Source organism: Prionailurus viverrinus, unplaced genomic scaffold, assembly GCF_022837055.1.
Source record: "Prionailurus viverrinus isolate Anna unplaced genomic scaffold, UM_Priviv_1.0 scaffold_91, whole genome shotgun sequence".
Lineage (NCBI taxonomy): Eukaryota > Metazoa > Chordata > Mammalia > Carnivora > Felidae > Prionailurus > Prionailurus viverrinus.
This window is the reverse complement of record NW_025927653.1, coordinates 62307-88852: the sequence shown is the minus strand read 5'-3', so window position 1 is coordinate 88852 and position 26546 is coordinate 62307. Positions and strand designations below refer to the sequence as shown.

The following is a 26546-nucleotide window of genomic DNA, read 5'->3' as shown; positions in this document are numbered from 1 at the left end:
TGAACTTTAAAAATCCTGGGCTGTTAGAAATCTCATCAGAGAGAGCAGCAATCACTATCTTACAGATTTCTTACCATGGTTCTTGAGAATGGGCACCTTACATCTTACTCACCTCATATTCCTAGTTTTGAGCCTAGTGTGTAGCTTCTTATAGACTCTCAGATCCTGGAGGGGTAAATGGCTGGCTGGCTGGTTGGATGGATGGATGGATGGATGGAAGGATGGTGGATGGACGGACAGATGGATGGATGGATGGATGGAAGGGTAGTGGATAGATGGATGGATGGATGGATGATTTGATGAATAAATTGATGGTGGATGGATGAATAAATGGATGGTGATGGATGGATGGATGTTTTGATGTACGTATACATGGATGCTGGATGGGTGAATAGATGGTTGGATGGATGGATGGATGGTTTGATGGATAAATTGATGGTGGATGGATGGAGGGATGGATGGATAAATGGATGGTGGATGGGTACATGGATAGATAAATGGATGGTGGATGGATACATGAATAGTGGATGGGTGGAAGAATGGATAAATGGATGGATGGATGGATGGATGGATGGATGGTTTGATGGATAAATTGATGGTGGATGGGTGGATGGATGGATAAATGGATGGTGGATGGATACATGGATAGTGGATGGATGGACAGATGGATGGATGGATGGATGGATAAATGGATAGATGGTAGATGAATGGAAGGAAGAATAGATCATTGATACTTTGCATGAACTCCGTAACTAATTAGTAATGAAACAATGGCAAATTTCTGGCAAAGATGGTTTTCCGCATGGAGGATGCTTAACTCACAGAATGACTTTTCCACTAAATTCCCTTTCTTCTTCCTTTTTCCAACCCTGACCTCACCTCCAAAATTATGATAGTCATTTTTCACATATCTTATACTCTCATGGAAAAGCAACAAGCCTTGGCAGTCCTAATTCAGTCCTCAAATGATCTCTGGTGTTTGACAAGCCTGCGAAATCCGAGTCTGGAAGCAAGATGGGTATAGTCCTGAAGTTCTGAGACCCAGGGAGGCAGAGCCCATCTCACGGGTGTGAAGAAGAATCCTGGGGCCAGCAGGGCAGTCCTGAGCAGCTCCAAAGGCTCATGCAGGCTCTGTCCCAGGGACTTGGCAAACTGGCAGCATTGGCCCTTTGGCTTCCCTCCCAGGGGCCTATGCCCCCTCTTCTCTTGACCTGCCGCAGCCCATTGCCAGTGACAGTGACATGATGGAGGTGTCTCCAATCTCATTCCAAAGATGTGATTCCCTTCCCACGGTGTGATGGCTCCCCTCCCACTCCCTAGCTGCCTCTGTTGTGTAAACAGAAGCAGAAATGTCTGACAAAGCAGCTGTCAGTGGCTAAGAACTTTCCTGTGACTGGGGTGGCTGCCAGGGCTCCAGACCCTGGTCGGAGTCCTCACTGTGTCCTCCCCACGCACAGCCTCAGGGGAGCCCTGTCCTACCTCCTCCTACTCCAGCCAGTAGGCTCATGACCTGTGGAAATCTGATAAAAGCAATGGGCTCTCTATCCAACACACACACACACACACACACACACACTTTCCGGCATGCCCTGTGATTCCTGCCCCAGTGAAGCCTAATCCCACACCCCTGGGTCAGATGTCCCTGCTACTGTGAGGTGTCACCTGGACATGCTGGGGGTCTTCCTTCTCCATGACCTCAGCATGTCTTTTAACTTTTTCTTTAGAAAGAATTGTAGACATACAGAAATGTGGCAAGAGCGATGTTCAGGGTCCATGTCCGCTCCCAGACATCCCCAGTGCTAGCAAAGCCAGCTGCATCCATCAGCACAAAGATCCGTCCATGATAACTACACTCCCAGGTTTCTCCCATTCTCCCACCCATCTGGTATCCCATCCTGGGTATGCCTGGCCCTGGCCCTTCGTGCCCACAAGACTAGGAGGAACCAGGTCAGGCCTCTTGCGTCTATCTGACGTTTCCTGATTCTTTGCTGAGAAGGCCTCCATGGTGTCCCTGGAGCATCTTCTCAGGAGGCACATTGTGTCAGCCACCTGTCCACTGCTGTGGTCCCCGCAGCCCCAACCCCTCAGGTAAGGTGGGGTGGGCCAGGCGTCTGCAAAGTCAGGGCACGGCCATCCCAAAGTGCTTGGAGGCTGTGACTTCTGTTTCTAAGCAGACTCTCTTTGCCAGAACAAGCTCTCATGGTTTTCTGGCCATGGGTCTTGTGGCCTCTCCTTAGAGGCTTCCTTTCCTCATGAACAAGTTGGAGGCAGGCTACAAGGTAGCGTCAGCCTTCAGGACCTCATGTGTGACGAGCCCCTTCCTTACTGGGTAGGGGAGATTGAGGCCCACAGGGGAGGGAGGCCAGGGCTGGGTCACACAGCCAGCTGGTGAGAGAGCAGGACAGGACTGAATTCTTCCTCCAAGTTCAAGGGAGACCCCTCCCCCTGCCCTGAGCACGCCCTTCCCCTTGAGTGTGTCTGGTGACCTGGCCCCTCCTGGCCCCTCTGCCTGAGCCTGTTAAGCGGCCACACCCTTGTTCAAGGAAGGTGCAAGGCCCCAGGCTCGCTGGCTCTCTGCTTATCTCAGAGGAGGGGAGGCATGTTCTCCAGGAGGAGCAGTTCTGGCCCCCTGGGCAGGAGTTGGTACCCAGGGCCTGGAGAAGGGCCACCGGGGGCCCTCAGCCAGCTGGAAGTAGCAAGAGGGCGGAAGGCACCCGGCTGTGTGCACTGAGATCCAGGAATACCTAGGAAACACCTGCCTGGCCCAGCAGCCCACATGCCCTGCCTGGAGGGCAGGAGCAGCCCCAGGCCTGGGTTCTGGAGGGGTGAGGACCCAAGGAGCCAAGCCCATCCTCAGGGAAGGCAAAACAAAGGCGTGGCTCCGCTGGAGTGCAGGGACAGAAGGGCAGGGGGTCTACAACCAGGGCACACTGGCCTTTATTCACCGTGCCTTGGGCCCATAGAAGGCCACTCCATGCCTGCTCGAGAACTGCTGGCCGTATTATGGAAGCAAAGTGAGGCCAAGGCATCAAGCATCTGGGGGAGGTGGCCGCTGGCTGGCCGTTGGGAAAAGGGGCAGGGAAGGATGCTGAGTGGGCAGGGGTGGAGATCCAGTCTCATGGCACAGGCCTGTCCAGAGTAGGCTCTGGCCCTGCTGGGCCTCCCCGTCCATCCCAGGGCCCGGCCCTCTGCTTAGACTGGGCCCTCGCTCCCCACCCACCATCTACAGGAATTGGAAACCAAAAATGAACGAAACACAGCCCCCCACCCCAGGGAGCTTGCATGCTGGGGAGAGGACTGAAGAGAGAGCTTCCTGGGCCAGGCACCAACCGCACCGGGACTGCAAGGCCCGTACCCTGAAGAGCAGACAAGGGACAGGGCAGGTGCACGTGACCAGAGGAGCAGTGGAAATAGCCTGAGGGAAGGACGAAGGCTGAGTGTGGGGGAGGCCCATGTGCAGGTGAAGCAAGGACATAAGGCCAGGAACTCCAAAGGGACCAAGCACAGCCCATGTGTGCATACGTATGTGCATGTGTGTTTGCCTGCATGGCTGTGCATGCGTGTGCATGTGCATGTGTGTGTGTGTGTGTGCAACATATGTGGCACATGCATGTGGATGGGGGAAGCTGCAGGCTGGGAGTGCAGGTTCCAACCAGGAGCCTCTGATGGTGCAGCTGGCTGATGCTGAAAGCTGGACTCACAGGGAAGGGGGGGGGCAGTGCCAGATGAATAAATGTGGGATTTTCAGTGACAGGTGTGCTGGGTGCTGAGTGAGTCTCAGTGTGTGCATGCTCCTGGCTGGAACCCTCACTGCTCCCCTGCCTCCACCTGCCTGGGCTTTGGGGCAGGCAAGCCTGAGGAAGAGTGAGGGGTAGCCTACAGCCTCTGCTGGTTCCCCAGGGTGAAGCCCCCACCATCCCCCTCCCAGGACCAAAGTCCCCCCCCCCCGCCCACCCCCCTCCCAGGGTAAAGTCCCCCCACCCATCCCCCTCCTGGGACGAAAGCCCCCCTGCCCATCCCCCTCCCAGGACAAAGTCCCCCATCTGCCCATCCCCCTCCCAGGGTGAAGCCTCCCTGCCCAACCCCCTCCCAGGACCAAAGTCCCCTGGGTACTGATGTGGGTCAGGAGGCAGCAGCATCCCCGTGACTGTGACAAGAGCCATTGGGAGCCCCAGCACCGTCCAAGCCTGCTGCCCAGGATGGATGCGGGGACACAGCAGGGCACACGCCCCATGCCCGGCATGGAAGGCCAGGTCGGGCCCACCCCCACATGCACGTGTATATACTGCAAAACGATCACCAAAATGATTGTCTGGTGACTACGCATTACGCACAGCCTGGTTACAGTTGTTTCTCTTGTGACCGGAACACGTAAGACCTCTTAGCAAGTTTCAAGCACACAACACAGTATTGCTGACAAGTCACCGTGTGGTGCATCATGTCCCCGGACTTACTGATTTGGTGCCACAGTTTTCTGTCCATTCACCTGTTGATGGACATTTGGAAGCTTCCAGGTTGAGGCTATTACAAATAAAGTAACCATGATGTTTGCTCCCTGGTCTCTGTGACCACCTCATTTCCTCAAGGGGTGAATACCCAGCTGAGTGGCCTGGTCACCTGGTACACATAGGGTTGCAAGAAGCCATCAAACTGCTTTCCTAGATGCAGCACCAAGTTCCCCAGCAGTGCACAGGGCTCAGATTCTGCACATCCTCTCCAGCACTGGCTCTGATCTGACCTTCATATTACAGGGGTCCCTGTGGCTCTTCACGGGGAGTGATGTCCAGCATCTCTCCTGGGGCCCGTAGGCCCTCCAAGTACTTTTTCCCAATACCCACCCTCCTCCTTGGGTCCTATGCACAGGGCACCCCTCTCCCCTGCAGCCCTGCCTGGCCTCCAGCACCCATGTCCACCCCAGGTGCCCAGAGCCCTGCCCTGAAAGGGGCAGCGATGCCCAGGGCTCGGCTTCACCACCCCAGCCCTGCCAGGTCCTACCCACCCTGTTGCCTCTCTCCACAGCCACCCGGGAGTCCGCCTTTGTGCATGCCATTGCCTCTGCCGGCGTGGCCTTTGCCGTGACGCGCTCCTGTGCTGAGGGCTCCGCCACCATCTGTGGCTGCAGCAGCCGCCACCAGGGCTCCCCGGGTGAGGGCTGGAAGTGGGGCGGCTGCAGCGAGGACATCGAGTTCGGTGGCATGGTGTCTCGGGAGTTTGCAGACGCACGGGAGAACCGGCCAGATGCCCGCTCTGCAATGAACCGCCACAACAATGAGGCTGGACGCCAGGTATGTTGACAGCTCCTGGCTCGTCCTGGGGGAGCATGGGGCAGTGGCTGTGACCATGACCCTGCACACTCTGGGGTGCACAGGGGGTCATCCATCCAGGCCCAGTGCATCCTGGGGGTAGAGTGGGGAGGCATCCTACCATGGGCCTGTGGGGTCTGGGGGATGCACTGGGAAACCCCTCTGGCCACGTTCCTGAGGCCCCAGAGAAATAGAAGCTTTCTGGGCAGGATGTGTGACCTGGTTCCCTGCAGGGTGTGGTTTGTTGGGAGTATTGTGGGAGGGCTGACTGGGGTGGCAAGGCCATCTGAAACAGCCCGGTGCAGTTAAGGCCACTGGAAGGCAGGGGGGATAAGGGTCTGCCCTGCAGGAATGCCCACAAGTCCAGGGAGGAAGACAGCGAGGCCACTACAGCACAGCGTGGGGAAGTTCTGTGATAAGGAAATGCACATTCTCAAGGTGACTCAGGCACTGCAGAGGGGCCACACTCCAGGCTGGCATCTCAGAAAAAGCCTCCTGCTGGCAGTAGCATTGAGAGGAAATGTGCAAAGTAACCAGCAGTTATCTAGGTTGGAGGGAGGCCAGGAGAGCCTCAGGCAGCCTACAGTGTAGGACAGGACTGCAAGTGAGGTTGTCTGGAAGAACAGAACACGGAAAGCAGAGGAGGGACAGAGAAACAGGGACCAAGCCGTGAAGGGCTCTGTAAGCCCTGTTCGAAAGGACTGGGCCCAAAGGACTGACCGCCTATGCGAGGGGATCCATGTGGGGACCTGGAGGGCTCCAGCAGATTGATCACCACAAAGATGGTGCTGGCCTTGGAACCAGCGGCTTCACCTGCCAGCAACAGAAAACAAGATGAGTGACTCATCTTCATGTTGGGCACAAAGCACACCGTCAGATGTGAAAGTGCCCTGTTAAAAGCATAGGAAGCCCACCAGTATACAGTCCCCTGACTTATCCCAAGGACAATGAGTCCAGTGCAGACAAAAAAATAGTCTCTTTTCAATAAATGGTGCTCAGTGAATTGGATAACGATATGGTGGAAAAAATTAACCTGACTCCTACTTCACACCGTATAGAAAGCCAATTACAAACCCAAATGCAAAAGGTAAAACAAAATGAAACAAAAATGTTAGGAAGAAAACATGAAAGAACATCTCTGTGACCTTGGAGTAGGCAAAGATTTCTTTTTTCTTTCTTTTTTTTTAAGTTTATTTTCTTTGAGAGAAAGAGACAGAGAGAGTGGGGGGGGGGGGGCAGAAGGAGAGGGAGAGATAGAATCCCAAGCAGGCTCCATGCTGTCAGTGCAGAGCCCAACATGGGGCTCAATCCAAGAAACCATGAGATCATGACCTGACCCAAGATCAAGACTCAGACACTTAATCGACTGAGCCCCAAAGGGGCTCATCAAGGGTGCTATCTCTAGGACATCACTCCTCAGTTTAGCCTGGGATCCTGAGGACTAAAGGAAAACCAGAAGTAGCCCAGCCCTTGTACACATGTGCAGGCTAGAAAAATCCCAAGATCTGAGAACAAATTATGGTGATTCCAAATTGCTGGTTTTCCCATGCACCTGGAAAAAGGCAGACAAATCCTCTTTGGAGGATGATAACCTTATTCAATGTTTAAAAAATGTTACTACAAATAATTTTTCAACCACAGTGTCCAGCACATAATCAAAGATAACCTATCACATGAGCTGGTGACAGAATGAGTGATCATCAGCAAAAATCACAGAAATGAGTCCACAGGGACTCCAGATACTACAATTACGAGACACAGATTGTGAAAAAATATACATGCTTATTTGGGTTTACAAAGCCAAAATGCGAGTCTGAATGTTTCAGCAGAGAACTGGAAACTATAAAAAGCATAGAATATATTTAGGAAACAATCACATCGCAATTGTAGAACTGAAAGATGTATGAGAAATCCCAGCGAAAGACAACAAAGTGAACATAAGCATTTCCCTCTGCGACCTCCCAGAACCCCACTAAAATGATAACAAATGAATGCCATAACATATAAATTCATGATAACTCCTTAAAACGTGGAAAGCAGTACCTAACAATGGCAGCCAGAGTTTGCAAACTGAGAAGCAGATCCATGAATAACTGGGTCTTAGGAGAAAGCAGAATCCTAAACCAGTAGAGGAGAACTCTGACAGCCAACCCAGGAACTACTAGTAACAGGTGTCTTGAAAAGTATAGACAAATACTGGGTCTAAAAACAGGAAATGGATTGATCATCTATTTTAAAAGCAATTCGGAACCCACCAGGTTTTCTGTCCATCTCCTTACATCCAGGAAACACCCGTCCTTTACAATGGCAGAAGTCTGGGTATGTAGTCTCTGAAAAGGGCAAAGCACAGTGTGTCTGGACTGAGGGACACCAAGCACAGCCTGGTTTCCCAAGTGAAAGTAGTCCCCATCTACACATGCATTTCTCTTCCTAGTCTCAATATGCCAAGGTGAAGCTTGACCCTCCAGACAGGAGTCAAAGATTCTCCCCTGGGAATTGGACCAACCCAAGAGGAGACTTAAAGATACCTACCTGGGACTCCCCCATGGTCACAGCCAGGTCACACTGTAGTGAGGGCCCATGCTGACAAGTCTCCACCAAGCACATGAGCTTCCAACAAGATGTTTAGTGTCCTGCTTTTATTTTATTTTTTAATGTCTATTTATTTTTGAGAAAGAGAGAGACAGAGCATGAGTGGGGGAGGGCAGAGAAAGAGGGAGACAAAAAACCCAAAGCAGGCTCCAGGCTCTGAGCTGTCAGCACAGAGCCCAACACGGGGCTTGAACACACAAGCTGTGATCATGACTTGAGCCAAATCAGGTGCTTAACCAACTAAGCCACCTAGGGGCCCCTGGTATCCTGCTTTGAAATATGAGCAGACATCCAAGGATCACAGGACATCTGAGGAAGGACTCCTGTAACCACAAAGTTAAAGACCAAAACAAACAAAAACAAAACTTATGGGAAAGAGACATTGTAAAGAGAGATGAAAACTTCAAAACTACCACTATTTCAGGCACCTGGCTGGCTCAGTCGGTAAGGCATGCAACTCTTGATCTCAGGGTCATGAGTCCGAGCTCCATGTTGGGTGAGAAGATTATATATTTTCTATTTAACTTATTTTTTTAATTTACATCCAAGTTAGTTAGCATATAGTGCAACAGTGATTTCAGGAGTAGATTCCTTAATGCCCCTTACCCATTTAGCCCATCCCCCCCCCCACAACCCCTCAAGTAACCCTCTATTTATTCTCCATATTTAAGAGTCTCTTATGTTTTGTCCCCCTCCCTGTTTTTATATTTTAAAAATTAAAAAAAAAATTGAAACAATTTTAGGGACACCTGGGTGGCTCAGTCGGTTAAGTGTCTGACTCTTGATTTTGGCTCAGGTCATGACCTCAGGATCATGTTGTGGGATTGAGCCCTGAGTCAGCCTCTACACTGAACATGGAGCCTGCTTGGCATTCTCTCTCTCCCTCTCTCTCTGCCCCTCCCTCACTTGCACTCTCTCTCTCTTTCTCCTAATAAATAAATAAACACTGTTTTAAAAAAGAAAGAAAAGAGTTAAAAAAAAAACCACTATACCCAGAGATATAAAATACTGTCCCATAAAATTGGAACAGGATGTTAAATTAAAAGAATATTCAGAGAAGGAAAAAATGCCACTAGAAATTGAAAGTAGGATAGCAGAAACAAATCTCCCAGCAGAAAGGTTGGCAGTTACTTGAGACACCCTTCTATAAAGTAGAGGAAAATAACAAAGAGATGGAAAATAGGAAAGAATGGAGAATATGGAGGTTCTGTCAGAGACAGTCAATGGTGAACATGAAGAAGAAATCAGCAAAGAAGGCAGGAAGGTTCCCAGGACTGAAGATCACAAGTTTCAGACCAAACAGCCCAAATAAGTGACTGGCATATGAAAGAGGAGACCCATACCAAGACCTAGCGTTATGAAGTTCACAGCCCATGACAGAGAAGCCCTCCAAGCCTTGGGTTTCATGCAAAGGATTGGGAATCAAAATGGCATCGGAATTTCCAAGAACAACAATGGAAGCTGGAATAAAAATGGAGTGCTGCTTTCAGAGTTCAGAAGGGAAATAATATTGTAAACCAAGAATTTTATACCCAGCTAAACCATCCTGTCAACTTTTCAAGTAGAAAAACTGTGTCTTCAGACATGTACATTTCACAAAATTTACCAGAAGGTCTCTCAAAGAGATGTCTCCGAGAAGCTGAAATCTTAGAATACATGATATGTTTGAACATCTTGAAGAGAATATTTACACAGTTTGGGGAAAGTCTGAGTCTGAATCCGTGATAAGTACATTAAAAACAGCAACAAGAAAGTTTTGTAGGAAAGAAAAAGTAATCATGCCCTATAACAGGGCTCAGCTGGGTATGACATTGAACACAGTTCCAATAGCATCAGCACTCGATATCCATGTAACTGGATTCTGCTTTAGTTTTTTGGGGTGGAGAGGGCTGGGGAGATGTGCATTGGCATGTTTGGGTTGATGATAAAGAGCTGACTTCCCACCCTCCATGGTGAGAGGGGAGACATTGCCGAGCCCCCCAAACTCAAGGAGTAGCAAGCAAACATTCTATTAGAGATGCAAGATGCACAAGTTGTTGCCTTGGCCGGTCAGTCAGGTGCTGTGTGTGCATGGTCGTGGGAGCAAGTCTCAGGAACTCTTGGTCTCTTTAAAGTATATGCATGTATAACTTTGACAAAAGTAAAATTAAAGAGACTGAAGAGGTCTCTGGAGAAAAGAAGAAAATGGAGATGAGACAGAAATTAACTGAGAGGAGGGATGCAGTCATTACAGATACCCCCGGAAAGGGCCAGTATGAGAGGGAAGTGTAGGTGAGGGGGACGGGGTGCAGGCAGCATCTGGACACAGAGCTCACCTTACACTGCCCAACAGGAATATAACGGGACTCATGTACAGACACAGAGCCCACCTTACACTGTCCAGCAGGAGTATAATGGGACTCGTGTATGGACACAGAGCCCACCCTACACTGTCCAACAGGAGTATAACAGGACTCGCGTACGGACACAGAGCCCACCTTACACTGTCCAACAGGAGTATGATGGGACTCACATACATACTTATGCATTTTCTAGTAGCCACATTTAAAGAGGAAGCAAGTGGCATTAGTTTTACCATGAAATTTTATTAAGGCCAGTATATCAACCAATGTGTTATCAGTGCCATAATGGTCACAATCAATATTAAAATAGTGAAGGGGATATTTTATGTACTTTTCTTGCATGAAGCCTGGGGACTCTGTGCAAGCCAGCATCTGGTTTGTACATACAGCACACCACACTGTGGACTGGCCACATCTCAAGGGGTCACAGGTGGCAGGTGCCCACCACAGTGGGCAGTGCAACCTTAGTTCGGATTAAGTCACAGGCCCCTTCACCCCCAATCCCATCCCTTCCCTCAAAGACAGAAGGAAAGAGGGGCACCTGGGTGGCTCAGTCGGTTAAGTAAGCGACTCTTGGTTTTGGCTCAGGTCATAATCTCATGGTTGGTGAGTTCGAGCCCCACATGGGGCTGTACACTGACAATGTGGAGCCAGCTTGGGATCTCTCTCTCCCTCTCTCTGCCCCTCCCCTGTTCGTTCTCTCTGTCTCTCAAAATAAATAAATACACTTAAAAATTTTTTAATAAAAATAAAAAGAGAGAAGGAAAGAAACACATTCCTCAAGACCCCAAGATCCCCCAGCCTTGTCCCCCTGCACTACCTCCCTCCTCTTCCTATTCCCTTACAGCCCCATAAATTCAGTTTTCTGGGCCCTGAAGGGGCTCTGCTCAAGCCACCCCCATTATCCGCGCTCAGTTCAGCCCCCAGCTTTGCCACCAGGCCATGTACACATACATCCTCTTGGCTGCGGTTTTGGGTTCTCCAGGTCAGAATTAATGTCCTCCCTCCTGCATGCCTGAACCTGATCATTACTCTCCGTCCCTTCCCTCCCTCCCTCCCCCAGTCATAAGACACAGCCAAGGAGAGAGGTGAAGCTGTCAGGCACCAGAGGTGCCCTCCGGTGATCTTGGGTCGGCCAGGGGAGGCATTGGCTCAAGAGGTGGCACTGGTGACGCATGGAGAGGGGACTTTATGGAACAGACAGGTTGCACTGAGTTTGCCAGGAGAACATGGGGCGGGGGGACCACAGGCAAGAGCACAGCCCCCGGGAAGGGGGGGAGAGCCCCCCTCCCCCCGCACATACTAGCTGCACTGGGCGGGCCCTGATGCCCCTCATTGGCGCGCTCCTGCAGGCCATCGCCAGCCACATGCACCTCAAGTGCAAGTGTCACGGGCTGTCGGGCAGCTGCGAGGTGAAGACCTGCTGGTGGTCGCAGCCCGACTTCCGCGCCATTGGCGACTTCCTCAAAGACAAGTACGACAGCGCCTCGGAGATGGTGGTGGAGAAGCACCGCGAGTCGCGCGGGTGGGTGGAGACCCTGCGGCCGCGCTACACCTACTTCAAGGTGCCCACGGACCGCGACCTAGTCTACTACGAGGCCTCGCCCAACTTCTGCGAGCCCAACCCCGAGACCGGCTCATTCGGTACCCGCGACCGCACCTGCAACGTGAGCTCGCACGGCATCGACGGCTGCGACCTGCTGTGCTGCGGCCGCGGCCACAACGCGCGCACCGAGCGGCGCCGCGAGAAGTGCCACTGCGTCTTCCACTGGTGTTGCTATGTGAGCTGCCAGGAGTGCTCGCGTGTCTACGACGTGCACACCTGCAAGTAGCGCGCCCGCCCCGCGTGCGGCTCCTGCAGGGGGCGGGCTGCTCCCTGGATAGGGCGGGGGCGGGGCTCCTGTCTGGGGGCGGGGCTCCCATCTGGGAGTCCCGGATGGGGGAGGACTCCTCCCCGGATAGGTCGGGGGCGGGCTCCTCTCTGGGGGGCGGTCTCCTCCCTGGATAGGGTGTTGCGGGTGGGGATTGGGCTCCTGAATCGGGAAGACTCCTGCCTGGATAGGGGTGGGCCCCCAACTGAGAGTTCTGAATGGAGGCGGGCTTCTTCCCTGATAGGGCGGGGGCGGGGCTCCAATCTGGATAGGGCAGGGCTCCCAACTAGGGCTCTTGGATGGGTGCCGGACCTTCCCCGCCCCGTCCCTAGTAGGGCGGAAATGAGGGTCCCTGGGAGGGGACTGGGCCACCCTACAAGTGCAGATTTTCTCCCTGAATGGGGCAGGGCTCCTCTCTGGGGGCGGGCCTCCGAGTGGGGCTCTTGGATGGGGGTGGGCTCCTCCCTAGAAGGGTGGAAATAGGGATCCCTGGATAGGGGCGGGGTCCTTCGACTGGTTCTGGTTTCTTCCTTCGATGGGGCGGGGCTTCTCTCGGGAGGCGGGGCCCCAGGACTAGGACTCCCCTGGATGGGATCAGGGTAACCTGTGGTAGGGCAAGGGTGAGGTGCCTGAGTGGAGTGGGGTTCTCCTACACAGGTGCGGGCTTCCTGGATGGGGACGGGGAAGGGTGGAGCTACCCCTGGAAGGGCGGGGTCCGTGGGTGGAGCACGGACGGTAGGGTGGGGAGGGGTCATCTCTGGGGGCGGGGCTCCCGTGCTGCCCCCCCTCCTCCCCACCGGCCTACCTGTAAGGTTCCGCTACACCTCGCCCGAGAGAGGAGCAGCTTCTCAGGGCGGAACTCGCCGCGTGGACCCCGTGGGGTGGCATCCGGCCCTCCCACCCCTTCCTATGGGCCCTGGAGTCCACCCTCCAAGTCTGGTGCTCTGCAACAATTCAGGCGACTGGAGGTCTTGTGACACCCCTCCCTCACCCTGGCATCTGCCACAGCTCGCAACCAGGAACCTACCGGGAAGACGCTCACCCTGCTGAGCCCCAAGAACTGGGGAAAAGACAAGGAGTCCTGTAGCAGAGGGGCCTGGCCCCCAAGGCCTAGCTGTGCCCTGGCTGCTATGTGCTCCTGCCTCAGACCGCCCCCGGGCCATCTTCCCAGGAACCCAGGCTGCAGTCAGACCTGATGAGCTGGGACCTCTACTATGCAGACTGCCTGGCCCACCGTCCTCCCTGTCCTCACATCTCACATCCACCGGAGAGGAGCAAAGCTGGAACTGGAAACTTCCAGCCCCACCCTGTCTCCCTCTGAGCTTCTGGACCTCCCTGCACCTCCCTGGTCCACTGCCCTTGTAAGAGGAAGGCAGGAAGGGGGCCAGACTGCCCCAGCAACTCATCTCTGCTGCTGTCCAGGCCCTGCCCTGCCAGACTCCATACCCTGCCTCAGATGCTCACTTGGATTTGGGCTGCATTGTTTGGGAGTTTTGAGGAGGATGGGTCCACACCCATGCTGCAGGCAAAGGACCCACAGCCCCCAGAAGGGTGGTCTTCCCTCCCCTTGCCCCCCACCCTCGCCGTGGCCAGGACTGACCCCAGCTCCTGCTGCTGTGTGCCTGACCTGGCTGCCACTAGCCATTGTTCTGGAGCCTCCCCCTGACTCATCTGCCCTGCCTGGGAACCAGAGGCTGATGGACCCTTGGCCACTGCCCACAGGGACCTCCCACCAGGAGACCTGTCCCCACCCAGCCTCTGCCACTGTGAAATGTGCCCCAGCCCCTGGCCCTGAGGGCCCGCACCCAGGCAAGGTGCCTGGCACACCTCTGAGGACACAACCTCCCTCTGCCTTGAATTGTGCATTTTTGATTTTAATTTTATTTCCGATGCTGCTATATCCACCATACACTGGAGCTAGACAAACAGATGTGTTGTTGTTGTTGTCGGTTTCCTTTTCTTTCTATGAAAGAAACTATTTTAGTCATAGCTTGTGAGTTTTGAACCATGGGGAAAGTAAAAAACAAACAAAAAAAAAAAGAAGAACTAAATGAGCCTGGATTGTACTGGATTTTTGGCAATGGGTTGGCGAGGCACAGGGGCTGGATTGGCGGTGGTCCTCTGGGAGGGGAGATGTCTGAAGGCCATGACAGAGGAGCATGCCTCAGGGACCCCTGGGGCCTCTGCTGTGGCCTCCACAGGCCGGAAGTCCAGGACAAGGAAGAGGGATGGCCACCAAGGAAAAGAGGTGGCCCTGAGTCCTGGGGCAGGGCAGACTGCAGACAGACAGAAGGGGTGCAGAGGGGTGGGGAAGGCCTGCCTGCCTCCGGGGATATGCGGTGCAGCGCGAAGACCTCACACAAATCAGTGGTGCCGTGGGTCTTCCCCCAGGTCAACTGTAAGCCCCACATGTCCCCAAATATCCATAGTACGCTTCACTCAGTGAACATTCCTGGAGGTCCCCATCATGGCCCAGTCACGGGGTTTTCCAGCAGCCTGGCCTGGCTGGGAGGCAAGAAAGACCACCTCAATTCAAGGCTCGCCAGCTGAGACAGAGCCTGAAAATCAGGGTGCCTCTCTTGGGCCTGGCCTCTCCTGCCTCTGGCCAAGGCCAACTTAGACACCACAGCTCACCTGGCTGGACTCCAGCCTGGAGGCCATGAGGAACATCTCATGCTGGCAGAGAGCCACTGCACGAGGCCCGGATCCCCCAGGGGCCCCCACCTGTTCATGTCCACGTCAGGCCAGGGGCCAGAGCTGACCCTGGGTGCCTGGCCTCCCCTCTGTGGCAGGACACAGCTCAAGTGTGCAAGGCTTGGCAGGGGTCAGCAGCTTCTAAGTGTATGGTGGGCTGCGTCCCAGCACCATGCTCAAGACCTGGGGATGAGGATGGGGTGACCCTGCCTTTGGGGCCCCCTACCTCCTTTCAGGCCAGGCAGGGAGAGCCCCAGGGGAAGCGAGGCATCCTTTTGGACAGAGTCCCACTTGGTCTCTCCGTGGCTATTGCCCACCCACGTCCACTCTACTCGGGGTATGTGGGGTCTGCAGGGTTGAACAGCAGTGGGGGCTGGGGCTTTCCCAAGGCCACACATTCACCTCTCCAAGCCAGGTGCAGGATCCCTCTTCCTGTCTCTGCCCTACTGTGCCCCATTTGTGTGCCGTGCCAGACCAATGCACAGGGAGGGAAAAAGCAGAGGGGTCAGGGGTGGGGGCACAGGCTGGGATGGGTGAGGGATGGGAGAGAGATGATAGGAAGCTAAGAGCTGAAGACCCAGCCCCCACCCTCTTAGAGGTCAGGACCAGCACAGCCACCCTGCAGGGGCCATTTGCTGGAAGGGAGGGGGCTGGGGCAGACTGGAGGAGGCCTCACCAGGGCAGACGGAGAGAAGCCCTGTGCCCGCCAGCTCAGTATCTGGAGTGTCTGGGCCTCAGGGCATCCCTGAGGGCACAGGGGCGAAGAGCCGTTCTCTGCAGAAAGGCCACAGCTGGCTGGACAAGGGCCCTGGACAGGGATGTGCAGACCCAGGGAAGGCAAGGGATCCTGGACAAGGTGGGGGTGCAGATCAAGGGCAAGAAGGCGGTCCCAGACAAGGGGGTGTAGACCCAGGGCAGGCAGGGGATCCCAGGCAGGAAGGTACAGACCCAGGGCAGGAAGGGGTCCTGGACAAGGGGGTGCTGACCCAGGGCAGGCAGGGGTACAGACACAGGAAGGTACAGACACAGGGCAGGAAGGGGATCTCGGACAAGGGGATGCAGACCCAGGGCAGGAAGAGGATTCTGGACAGGGATTCACAGACCCAGGGCAGGCAGGAGTATGCAATCCAACAGAGCCCTGTAGGATTAGAGGGAGGGCCATTAGAGATATGTTGGGGGTGGGGAGTCATGGCCTTATCCCATAGGACAGAACCTATGGGGCCAGGTGGGGCAGTGGGGCAGGACACAGACCCTGCCCTGAACTCCCAGTACTCCTCCTGCCACACCTCACCGGGCTGGCCCTCCCATGTCCCACCCCAAGGCCATGGCCTCCTGCTGGCTGTGCTGCCACCAGGTGTACTGCAGGCTGGGTTGCCCCTGCTCCAGGGCTGCAGCTGACTACTGGGGATCCCCAGCTGGGGCCCCCGGGGGTCCCCTGGGCCAGGTGGGCTGCAGGCCGATGCTCTAATAAGAAGGAGCCAGTGGTTAAGTGCACAGGGCCCAGGCCGAGGCAGGAGCATAGGCAGCCAGCCTCCTCCACAGGGTGAGTCCAGAGCAGGGGAGTCTGAACACAGCCCGAAGGCCATCCTGGGCCATAAAGCTGGATCAGACACTCGGCACAGTGTCAGGCCCTGGAGGTAGGGGGTGACAGGTGCCCTACTCCAGCCACCCTTGGGCTCCATCCACCACACACAGACATCGTGGCCACACAGCACCTCTGAGTCAGGGCCCAGGCAGGAGCCGTCCTAATTGGCACCTGCTGGGTACCAGGTGCTGGGGGCTCCACAGATGAAAGGGTTGGAGAGGCGGGTGGGGTGGGGGGCAATGCGTGGGCATGGCCACAAGGTCACAAGGGAGAATGCAGGGGCAGGGCCACCCTCAGGGGTCGACCAGACCAGGCTCTGTCCCCCAGGGACCCATAGAGGGCAAGGTGCTGACCTGAGAACACACAGCATATCAGGGACCTGGGCAGGCTCTGGCCTCTGGGTGCTGAGTGTGAGGCCCCCTTGTAGGCCTGGGAACAAGACCACTGTGGAGATGGTCTCAGCTCTCCCTGGCTTCAGGGCAGAGAGAGGAGAACCCCACCAGAAGGGGGCCAGGATGGGCTGACCCTGTCCCAAGGGGCCGCAGAGCAGGCCTGGTGTTTGGGCGAGGGGGGTGGGGAAGAAGAGCCTGAGTGAATGAGGAGGCAAAACCCTCAACTCTGCTAGCTGGCCTCAGTTTCCCTCCAGTGCAAGAGGAAGTGGGATGAGAGGTCTCCCCAGGGCCTCTCTGCTCCTGGCTTTTGCGGGTGTGGGATATTCCATCCAGAGCCCTGTCTGAAGCCTGGCCCAGCCCCCCCCCACCCAGCCCTGCCCTGACCCCCACTCAGGAGGGCAGAGCCGGGCAACCAGGCCTGGTCTCTCGGCCTTTCTGCCTCTCCCCCTCTCCAGGGAGTTGACAGCCCCTCCCGAAGCCCTGGAGAGGGCAGGAAATGGGCCGGGTGGGCCTGTTCGCAGGTAGTTGAGACAGGAGAGGAATAACCATATTAAAGGCCCGGAGGTGGTGGGGCCTCACCCCACCAGGCCCCCCTTGGCTCAGCCCCCTGCAAATCTCACACTCCCAGGCCAGCGCTTTGAAGTCCTGGAAGGGGTGTGGCCAGCCCCCTCCTCTGAGCCCCCACCAGCTCTCCCTCCCCCAGATTCCCAGACTCCCAGTTTCCTCAAGCCACCTCCCCATCCTGTGCTGAACCAGATCCTCCCAGTGCTGGGACCCCCAGGGCAGCAGGTGCAGGGCCAGCTCTGGGTCCCCCAGCCTGGCACCGAGTGCTGAGCCCACCCCCCTTACACACACACACCCTGTCCCCAGGCCCTGCATGGTGTGACCCCCTGCCCTGCATTGCAGCCTGGGCTGAATGGGCTCCAAGGACCCCCTGGCCAGGTCTTTGCCCCTGCTCTGTGGTCTGGTCTGGGGCACACAGTCCTGCCCTGGGGCTTGGGGGACACAGCCCTGGGATCCTGTCTGGGGATCATGACTCTGCCGCGGGGTCTGTTCTGGGGGACACGGCCCTGCCCTGCAGTCTGGTCTGGGCACACAGCCCTGCCCTGGGGTCTCATCTGGGGGATGCTGCCCTGCCCTGTGGTCTAGTCTGGGGGACATGGCCCCGCCCTGGGGTCTAGTCTGGCAGGACATGGTCTTGCCCTAGGGTCTGGTCTGGGGCACATGGCCCTATTCTGGGGTCTGGGGGACACAGCCCTGCCCTGGGATCTAGTCTGGGGATCATGATTCTGCCCCAGGGTCCCGTCTGGGGGACACAACCCTGCCCCGGGGCCCAGTCCAGGAGACACAGCCCTGCTCTGGGGCCTCGTCTGGGGGACGTGGCCTTGCCCTGGGGTCTCATCTGGGGAACACGGCTCTGTTCTGGGTCTGGTCTGGGGATCATGACTCTGGTCTGGGGATCATGACTCTGCCCTGGGGTCTGGTCTGGGGGACATGGCTCTGCTCTAGGGTCTGGGGGACACAGCCCTGCTCTGGGGTCTGGCGGACACAGCCCTGTCCTGGGGCCCAGTCTGGGGGACAGAGCCCTGCCCTGGGGTCTGGGGCATATGGCCCTGCCCTGGGACTCGGTCTGGGATGACCTGGAGTGACCTCACTCCCTCTGCTCCCCCTTACCCCAAGCCCCAGGTCCTCCCCAACCTGCTGATCCCTCTTGACATCCGTTTCCCTGTTGGAACCCCATCTGCCTTTATGAAACCTTCCTGTTATCCTAAGGACAGGGTATTGTGAGGTCTCGGGCTGGCAGTCAACAGCTTCCTCTCTGGAAGCCCCTTGGCCTCTGGCTAAAACGGGAACAGAGTACCTGACCTGTCTATGCCACCCTCCAACCTGGATAAGCTCAGTGTGGACTGTACATGATCCCCAAGGACAACATCCAAGGTTTGAGGAGATTGGGACAGTGCCTCTCCCATCCCACCTGGGTGGGGGCACTGCCAGCCCTAGTGTTCATAGGCACCAATGGGTAAACTGAGGCATGCTGGATGAGGGCGCTCTCCCCTGTGTGAGTGCATGAGGGCCAGGCCACCCCCATGTCCCTCCATAAAGTGGGGGAGATGGGAGCACACTCCCACCTGGCCCAGTGACCTTGGCCCTGGAGGGTTAGGTGGTGATGGCCCCTTCGCTACCTTGTGGGTCACCTGGAAAGGCTTCCAGGAGGACGTGAACATGGGGCACACTTTCTATGGCTCTTTCATCCTCTCCCAGGCCCCTGAGGCCCCCTCCACTTGTGGGAGTCCATCCCTGTAGCTGCCAGGACCAGGCGGGGTGCCCAGGGCACCAGGGAAGCCCTGGGAGGGCCCCAGCCAGGGAGCCGCCACCGCCCGCCTGGCAGCTGGGACAGGAGCTAGTCAGAAGGTGCTAATAGACGTTTAGCTGCAGGCTGGCACCTCAATCACGTCTCTCTCTCTCTCTCCCTTTTTTATTTGAGTCTCTGGAGTGCACGGTAAACAGTCATTTGGCTCTTGGGGCCCTGCAAATTGGTGTTTATGGTGTGAGGACCAGGACTCGTCCACCAAACAGCCCAGCTGGCAGGAACGGCATCGTCTGCCACCCTCCCCACCCCCCACTGTGGAGGCCCAGCTCTAGGGGTGTCTCATCCCCCCCAACTCTAAAGGACGAGGCTGTCCTGCTTCCCACAGCCCATCTAAGTGGGAGGGTTGGCACATTGCAGTCAATCCTGGAGGGGCTTCCAGGAGGAGGTGAGACTTCCATGGCAGAAAGACCCCTCCAGAGAGGAGGTCTGTGGGCTCCAGCTTCCCCAGGGGTGCCCTGCATCCAAGCCTAGTCCCTGTCACCTAACAAGCCTCCTCCAAGTCCCAATGGCAAATGTCAGGACCCCCCTCCCCCACACACACACACCCCTTCCCAGCCCCACAGCCATCTGCACAGCAGACGGCAGGAATGTGGGAAGGCTGGAGCCTCAGTGCGCAAGGCTTGTGGGACAAGGGCACTGCCTTCCTGTCTGTCCCTCGCCTGAGAACTGGGTGCAGAGAAGCAGGCAGGCCCGTGCAGAGCCTCCAGAGCATCTGAACACCCCCTCTGTCCACAGTCCACACGGTTCTTGCTAGACCAGTCCCTGCCAGCCTGTAGCCTGCAGTCTGCAGAGAGGCAAGGCGGAAAAGTGAGTAGGGCCACTTGAGGTCTGCAGCCCTGTAAGTCACTCTTCCTTGAGTGTGCTTTTAAGTCCCAGGCCTGGGCCAGAACCTTGGGAACTGAGGCGGGGGGCCACACCACCTTCCTGGCCACAGCCCGGAGCTAGCTCCTCCTCTGCTCCAGAACTTTCCATAGCTCCCCAGTGCCCACAGGATGGTGTTTGTGTCTCAGCTTGCACCTGCTGCGATCTGCCATCTGCGATCTGGTCCCACTCTGAGCTGAAGGGGGTCCTCTGATTCATGTCGGAGAGACTGACAGCAGGTAGGGCATGGCTTGCCCACAGGCACTTGGCAGAGTCTCAGGGGAAGCAGAGCCCTTAAGTCATACCCACCCCCCATGCCTTCTTTCACCCTTGCCTCCACCGCTTCAGCCACAGGGAGGCCTGAACAGCTCTGCATGTGTGTGCATGTGCCTTGGTGGCCAGGGGAGGGCTCTGATGCCAAGCCCTTCCTTGCCTTCTCCCTCGAGCTACAGACCAGAGCCTCCAAAGGAGCCCTTCCTGGCTCTAGGGCCCAGCTCTCTGCCTACCGGCAGACCCAGCTCCCAACAGGTCTACCCTCCCCAGCCCCAGCCCCAGGCCTTAGGCAGGCCAGGCTGGATGAGCCACATTAATGTCCCTGTTGGGCCACTGGCGAGCCACCCAGTACTGCCCCAGCGGCCCATATCCCTGCCAGCACTCCTGGAGATGGGGGTGAGGTGGGATGGGGGGAGCAGATGTTTCCTCCCAGTTAGGGAGGACAGATGGCTGATGTGGGGAAGCCGGTGGGGCTGGGGCCCAGCAACCAGCTTGGACCAGCAGACAGCTCAGCCCGGACCTGGGGGCCTCGACTTCCCCTCCAAGCACTGGGACTGCAGCCTGGTTCCAGACAGCTGTGAGGGTAACAGGTATGGTGGGGACTCTGATGGAGGGGGGTGCTGCAGGCGGGGGACTCCCCACCTGTCCCTGTCACAGGGCCTGTCACATGTTTCGTTCCTGGCTCCAGGCCAAGCCCCTCCCCTGGACAGACCCTCCACCATGAGCTGACCCAGTCCCACAGGTCAGGTGCCTGCATCCTCAGCCAGAGGAGGGATGTGTTGGCTTCCTGTGTGCCCTGCCCTGGGGGCTCTGAGCAGGCCCTTGGGGACATACCTGTGCCGGGAAACCAACCAGGGCCTCCCCAGGGCTCCCTCTGCAGCCCTCAGGCCCCAGCCCCAGCAAGATCTCGGCACACCTGTGGCCTCAAGCACTGGCTGTGTTCCACTGTCAGGTGTCATGAGGGATAATTTCTCTCTGGCCATAAACACCACCAGACCTCCCAACGGGACCTGGATGCCGGCTCAGGCTCCCCCAGTCCCAGCCCTGCTCTTCTGGGCAACCCGGCACACTGCCTGGAGGCCCAGATGCTGGGGGTGTGGGCAGCAGCATGATGCTGTGACCTTCTCTCCTCCCATCCGTGGCCAAACAAGGCCAGCTTTTGTCAGGGCCTTGGCCTTTCATGGCCTGTGTCTCCCTCTCTGCAGCCAGGCCTGGGGATATGAAGTCTTTGAAGGTTTGGCTCACAGACCCCAGGGTAACCGGCTTCTCACCTGGTGGGCCTCAGATCCTCTCATCTCCCCATGCCAGCTGCCCTCACAGAGAACCCACAGCCCTGAACCAGCTGGGGAGCCAGGAGCCCGTCTGCGGCCAGTTCTGGTCTCTTCCTCACAGATATCCTAACAGGGTGGTGGGAAGAGGCTTGAGACCTCCCTCCCCTAGAAAAGGGGCTCCTCAGGTTCTGGTGCACAGCTGGGCCCGTGGGTAGAGGATTTGGGCTGCAGAAGACAGGCCAGCCCACCCCGGCCTGGGAGCCAGAAGCAGTGCCTGGACCCCAGGGCTGGACAGAACCTAACTCAGGCCATGTCCCCCACCCCTTGGTGGGGCCAGAAACTCAGGATCTCTGAGGGGCAAGGTGTGAGGAGGTGGACTCAGGGGCCCAGGTGGGGCGACAGTCTAGGGGGTGGCCCTCAGGGGATGGGGGTGGGGGGGGAGGCGGGTTGGGCGCGGGCAGGCGCTGGCGGCAGATGCCAGGACACCGCGATGCCTTCAACTGGGCTTTTTAATTAACCTCGGCCGCTCTGAAGGGCCCCAATTAAGTGGAGAATGTGATGGCAGAGTGGGGTCAGGCGGAGAGGCGGGCTTTAATTAAAGCATGGAGAGTTCCCAGCCCGGTGGCAGTGGCCTGTGCAGGAGCGCCCCCACCTGACCGTCTCCGCCCGGATCTCCTCGGATCTCTCTCCTCTGTCCCCAAGAGCCAGAGCCACTGTGACCACCAGGTGGCCTTCCACCCAGCAGATCCCAGCATGGCCCCAGGCCCCTCTCTGAGCCTGCTGGCTGCCCCTGAGACCCACCCTGCTCTCCTGTCAGTCATCTGCCCAGGAACAATTGACAAGCACTTAGTGAGTGTCTATATAGTGTGTCCATGCAAATGTCCTGCCTGTCACTGAGGGACAAAAACAGTAAAACAAATAAATGCATCAAATGTGTCGTGTGTAGTAGAAGAAAGCAGAGGTAGGGGCAGAGAGAAGCAGGAGGGGGAGAGCACAGGTACACAAAGGGAGGGAGGGAGCTTACCTGGGGTGGGCAGCCAGTGCAAAGGCCCTGGGGCAGGAGCCTGGACAGAGCTGAGGAGCTACAGGGCCCGGAGGACCTGAGGCCTGTGAACTGGAATGAGCTGGGGGGAAGAGGGCATCAGATGGCAGAGGCCATGGGCACAGAGAGGGGGAGGCTGTTAGCTTCACTTGGTGCCTCTGACCGGGCCACTCACTAGGTATCTGACCCCCGTGGCACCCCTCTCTGCTTGTTGTCCAGGTGCCTGGGCTTTGCATGATGGGATGGTCAGTGAGACGTGTCTGCAGCCCTGAGACAGCCCATGCATCTTGACATGTGCTCCAGGCCTGGGCCTGCAGCCTGGGTGGGGAGGGTGGCCAGCAGGCAAGGGAGCCCTGCCCCACAGCGTCCCGTCTTTCCCCAGGTAGTTGGCTGAGGCTTGCAGGACCGACATTCTACATGCCTGGCTTCCTGCAGACATGGGGCTTTGGGGGTGACAAGTGAGGGAAGCAGGGTGAGGGGTTGCTCTCTGGTAAGCTAATGCCAGGCCTGCTCTGCTGGTGGGAGCGGGGTGCAGGGCAGGGGATGCCCAGGAGGGGACTGCTCTGTCCCCAAGAGCCAGAGCCACTGTGACCACTAGGTGGCCCTGAGCCCCACAGCCGACTGCCTGCCCAGCGGCAAGAAGTGGGCCACCCTGTGGCTGTTGTGTGCAGGCAGCACCAGGACAGGCACAAAGAAGGGACACGGTGTCCACGGGGTCCCCATCCTTCCAGCCCGTGTACCAGCTCAGTGAGTACAGAAGGCTGCCCAAGGCCCTGGGTCTGCTAATGAAGTACCACAAACGGGGGGCCTAGGACAGACCCCCAGGTCTAGAGGCCAGGAGACTGAAGTCAAGGTGTCACAGGGCCTCACTCAGAAGGCTCCAGGAGGGTTCCTCCTGCCTCTCCCAGCTGCCAGGGCCCCAGGCGTTCTGGGCTTGTGGCCATGTCTCCCCAATATCTGCCTCTGTCACCACGTGGCCATCTCAAACCCCCCTCCCTTGTCTCATAAGGACCCACCCTGATCCAGGATGCTCTCACCTCGAGATACCCCACCTTGATCACCTCTGCAAAGACCCCATTTCCACATGAGCCCACATTCTGTGGTCCTGGACCACCGGGAATTTGGGGTGACACAGCTCCATCCATTGTAGAACCTGTGGGGTAAACACAGGCACTGTGGCCATCTCCTGCACCTCATGCAAGACCTCAGGCCAGTACATGTCCCCGAGATGCTCCAGGTCCTGAGCCCCAGAATGATGAGATATCATGTATGAAGACTCATCTGAAGCTTTGTGGAGCTTGTGGCCAGGCCACAGAACCAGAACAGGGACCATACAGGCAGGTGGGGGGCCTCGCCTGGGGTCCTGGACACCCTTGCATGTGCAGCAGCAGCGGGCTAGCCCACAATCCATAGCAGAGTCCCTGAGATCCAAGTCCTCCACCCAGCGGAGCACTGGGCACCTACTGGGCCATCAGGAAGCTGCCCAGTGGCCCACGGCCCCACTTGACAGCTACTTTGGGCTGGGGGCAGTGCAGTCTGGGGTGTGGTCTGTGGGATGTGGCCCTACCTTGGGGGTCTGAAGACTCCAGGAGGGTCCTCCCCACCTCTCACAGCTGCCAGTGCCCCACATTCCTGGGCTCATGGCCAGGGATTCCAGAAGCCAGAATGCGTTCTGTGTCCCCCAGACTCTGCGGGGTCCCTCCCTCCCACTGTCCTCTGTCCGGGTCCTGAAAGAGGGAGAGGGAGCAGAGACAGGGACACAGACACCATCCCCCCTCACCCTTGATGGGTGGACCTCAAGAGAACAGCTTCATCCAGGTGGAGCCTGGGACTGTACCCCCACAATCTGTGTCCCCCTGCACGACCTGTGGGGGCTCAACTCCTTCCTCCGTCCCCCCACCACCACCTCACTGGGTGCCAGGCCCTCCCCAGCCACACCTCAGGTCCCCATATAAGGTATTTCACCCACCCCAACTGACCACATCACGAAGGGACCCCTACCCCTTTACCTACATTGCTCTCCCCCCAACAGGGTATAATATACTCAGATGTTCTCCAAGGACAAAAGGAAGACCCTCTAGTCTAGCTGTTCTCATCATCACATGCCTCTCCCACCTTTGACTTACTTCTACTCAAGAAATAATGGAATCTTAGCTCTAGCTCACCTTGAGCAAGCCTTACCTGATGCCTCCTGTGTTGAAAAACCATTCAGCCTCCTCTGGCATGCCACCAGCAACAGTAGTTCACTCGTGTTGTCCCAACCTATGGAGCTGTTCCCTGCTCTGTGCTGGCCCCTTGCCAACCTGGCTGCACCGCCAGCCCCTGAACATTCCCAACTCAAGCAGGCCCCAGTGCCAACCCCCCAGAGCAGAGCAGCTCCATGTACTCAGCCGTGTTCCCCGATAGGACACTGCAAACCTGGTTCCCAGGAGCTCTGAGTTCAGATACAGGCCCTGCTGGTGGCCACCAGCAGGGTGACCCACTCAGAACCCAGGTAAGAGTCCCATTGGTCTCTTTGCAGGATCCGAGGGAGGATTCCTGCAGAAATGGGAGGGCCCCTCTCTCCTCCCTGGGCCCCCAAGGAGAGAGGCAGGCTTGGGCTTTATTTCAGGTGAGAGGGCAGAGAGCAGGGGTGCCACAGGAGAGGACCAGGACCATCTGACCCCAACAAGGACATTAGGGGGCAAGAAAAGGAGGTGTCCTGTGGACGGTGGGGCCAAGGAGGCCAGGGAAGACCCAGGTCTGAGACCTCCCCCCCCAGGAGAGGAGCCCAGCCTGGCCAGGCCATTGTGAGTATTCACCCCGTCCCCTCTGCTGGGGGGGTGCAGCCACATGCACAGCTGCTCCGGAAAGCTGGTCCCAGCATAAAGGGACTGCTGCGCACACACCAGCAACCCCACTCCGGGCACTGTGGAAGTGAAAGCATTTCCCACAGTGCCACATGAGGGTGTTCCTTGCAGCTGTGTTCACAGCTCCCTCTGGACTGGCAACAGCCCCTTCGGTGGGATGCAGCAGCCGGGGGTGAGGTGCATGGCAGCTGGAAGATGCTGCGGGGGTGAGCGTGATCTGCACCTTTGTTGGGGTGTGGGTGTTACGGGGTACACACAGATGTGTCCACGTCCCCAGGCTCACTGAATATCTGTGTGTGCCAATTTAAAAGAGAAAAACTCGGCAGAGCATCAGGACTGGGGCTCCAGAGACCCCACTGGTCACCACGGCCACTGGTCCTGTCCTCAGGCCTTGGTGTCCTCTTGTGTGGAGGTGGAGGAGGTGGGTGAGTCCTAGGACTCTAAGACAAGCTGACTGTCCCCAGCAGAATGAGAGCAAAGACTGGTTCCCCCTCCCCCGCCCCACCTGGGCTCCTGGGGAAGTGGGTGCCCAACAGACAGGCACCCTGGCCACTCTCCATGGGCATGGCCAGAGGCTGGGGGTGCAATGTGCCCCGGGATCAGGTAGAGTACCCCCCAAATCGGGGCGGGGGAGCCACAGAGCCAGGCCCAGGCATGGATGGGCTGGGGGTGCAAGGGGGCTCTTCCCAGAGTGCAGACTCCTGAAACGCACTGGCAGTCTGCATCCCCATGCATGCCAGACAGCAGGTGCACAGGCAGACACTTGCCAGCGGAAACCCAAATCCAAGAGCTTTGGGGCTGCAGTCTGTAGGTGTGGCACTGCCCTGTGTCACCCACCCTGGCCTCCTGCCAAAAAGGGCCCCTGGGCCAGAAGCAGGGAACCTGTTAGCAGGTTCTTGGGCCGCACCCAGCCCTGCAGAGATGGTTAACCTTGCGTCATGTTGACCAGGCTGAGGGCTGCCTGGATGGCCAGGAACATGTCATTCCTGGGTGTGTGTCTGTGAGGGCATTCCAGAGACAGGAGCATCAGAAGCTGTGGACTGAGCAAAGATTGTCCTCACCAAAGCACATGGGTTTCCTCCAATACCCCGGGTTTGAAT

At 57.1% G+C, this 26546-nt stretch overlaps 1 protein-coding gene across 1 annotated transcript in view; it reads left to right on the top strand.

Moving 5' to 3' along the window:
* Positions 1–12069, top strand: part of WNT3A (Wnt family member 3A) — a 40754-nt gene extending 28685 nt beyond the window's left edge. Inside the window, exons 3-4 of the mRNA XM_047848619.1 lie at positions 5020–5285; positions 11590–12069. Coding sequence (XP_047704575.1) covers positions 5020–5285; positions 11590–12069 — 746 coding nt within the window. The remainder of the gene's footprint in view (positions 1–5019; positions 5286–11589) is intronic.
* Positions 12070–26546: the final 14477 nt, after the last annotated feature.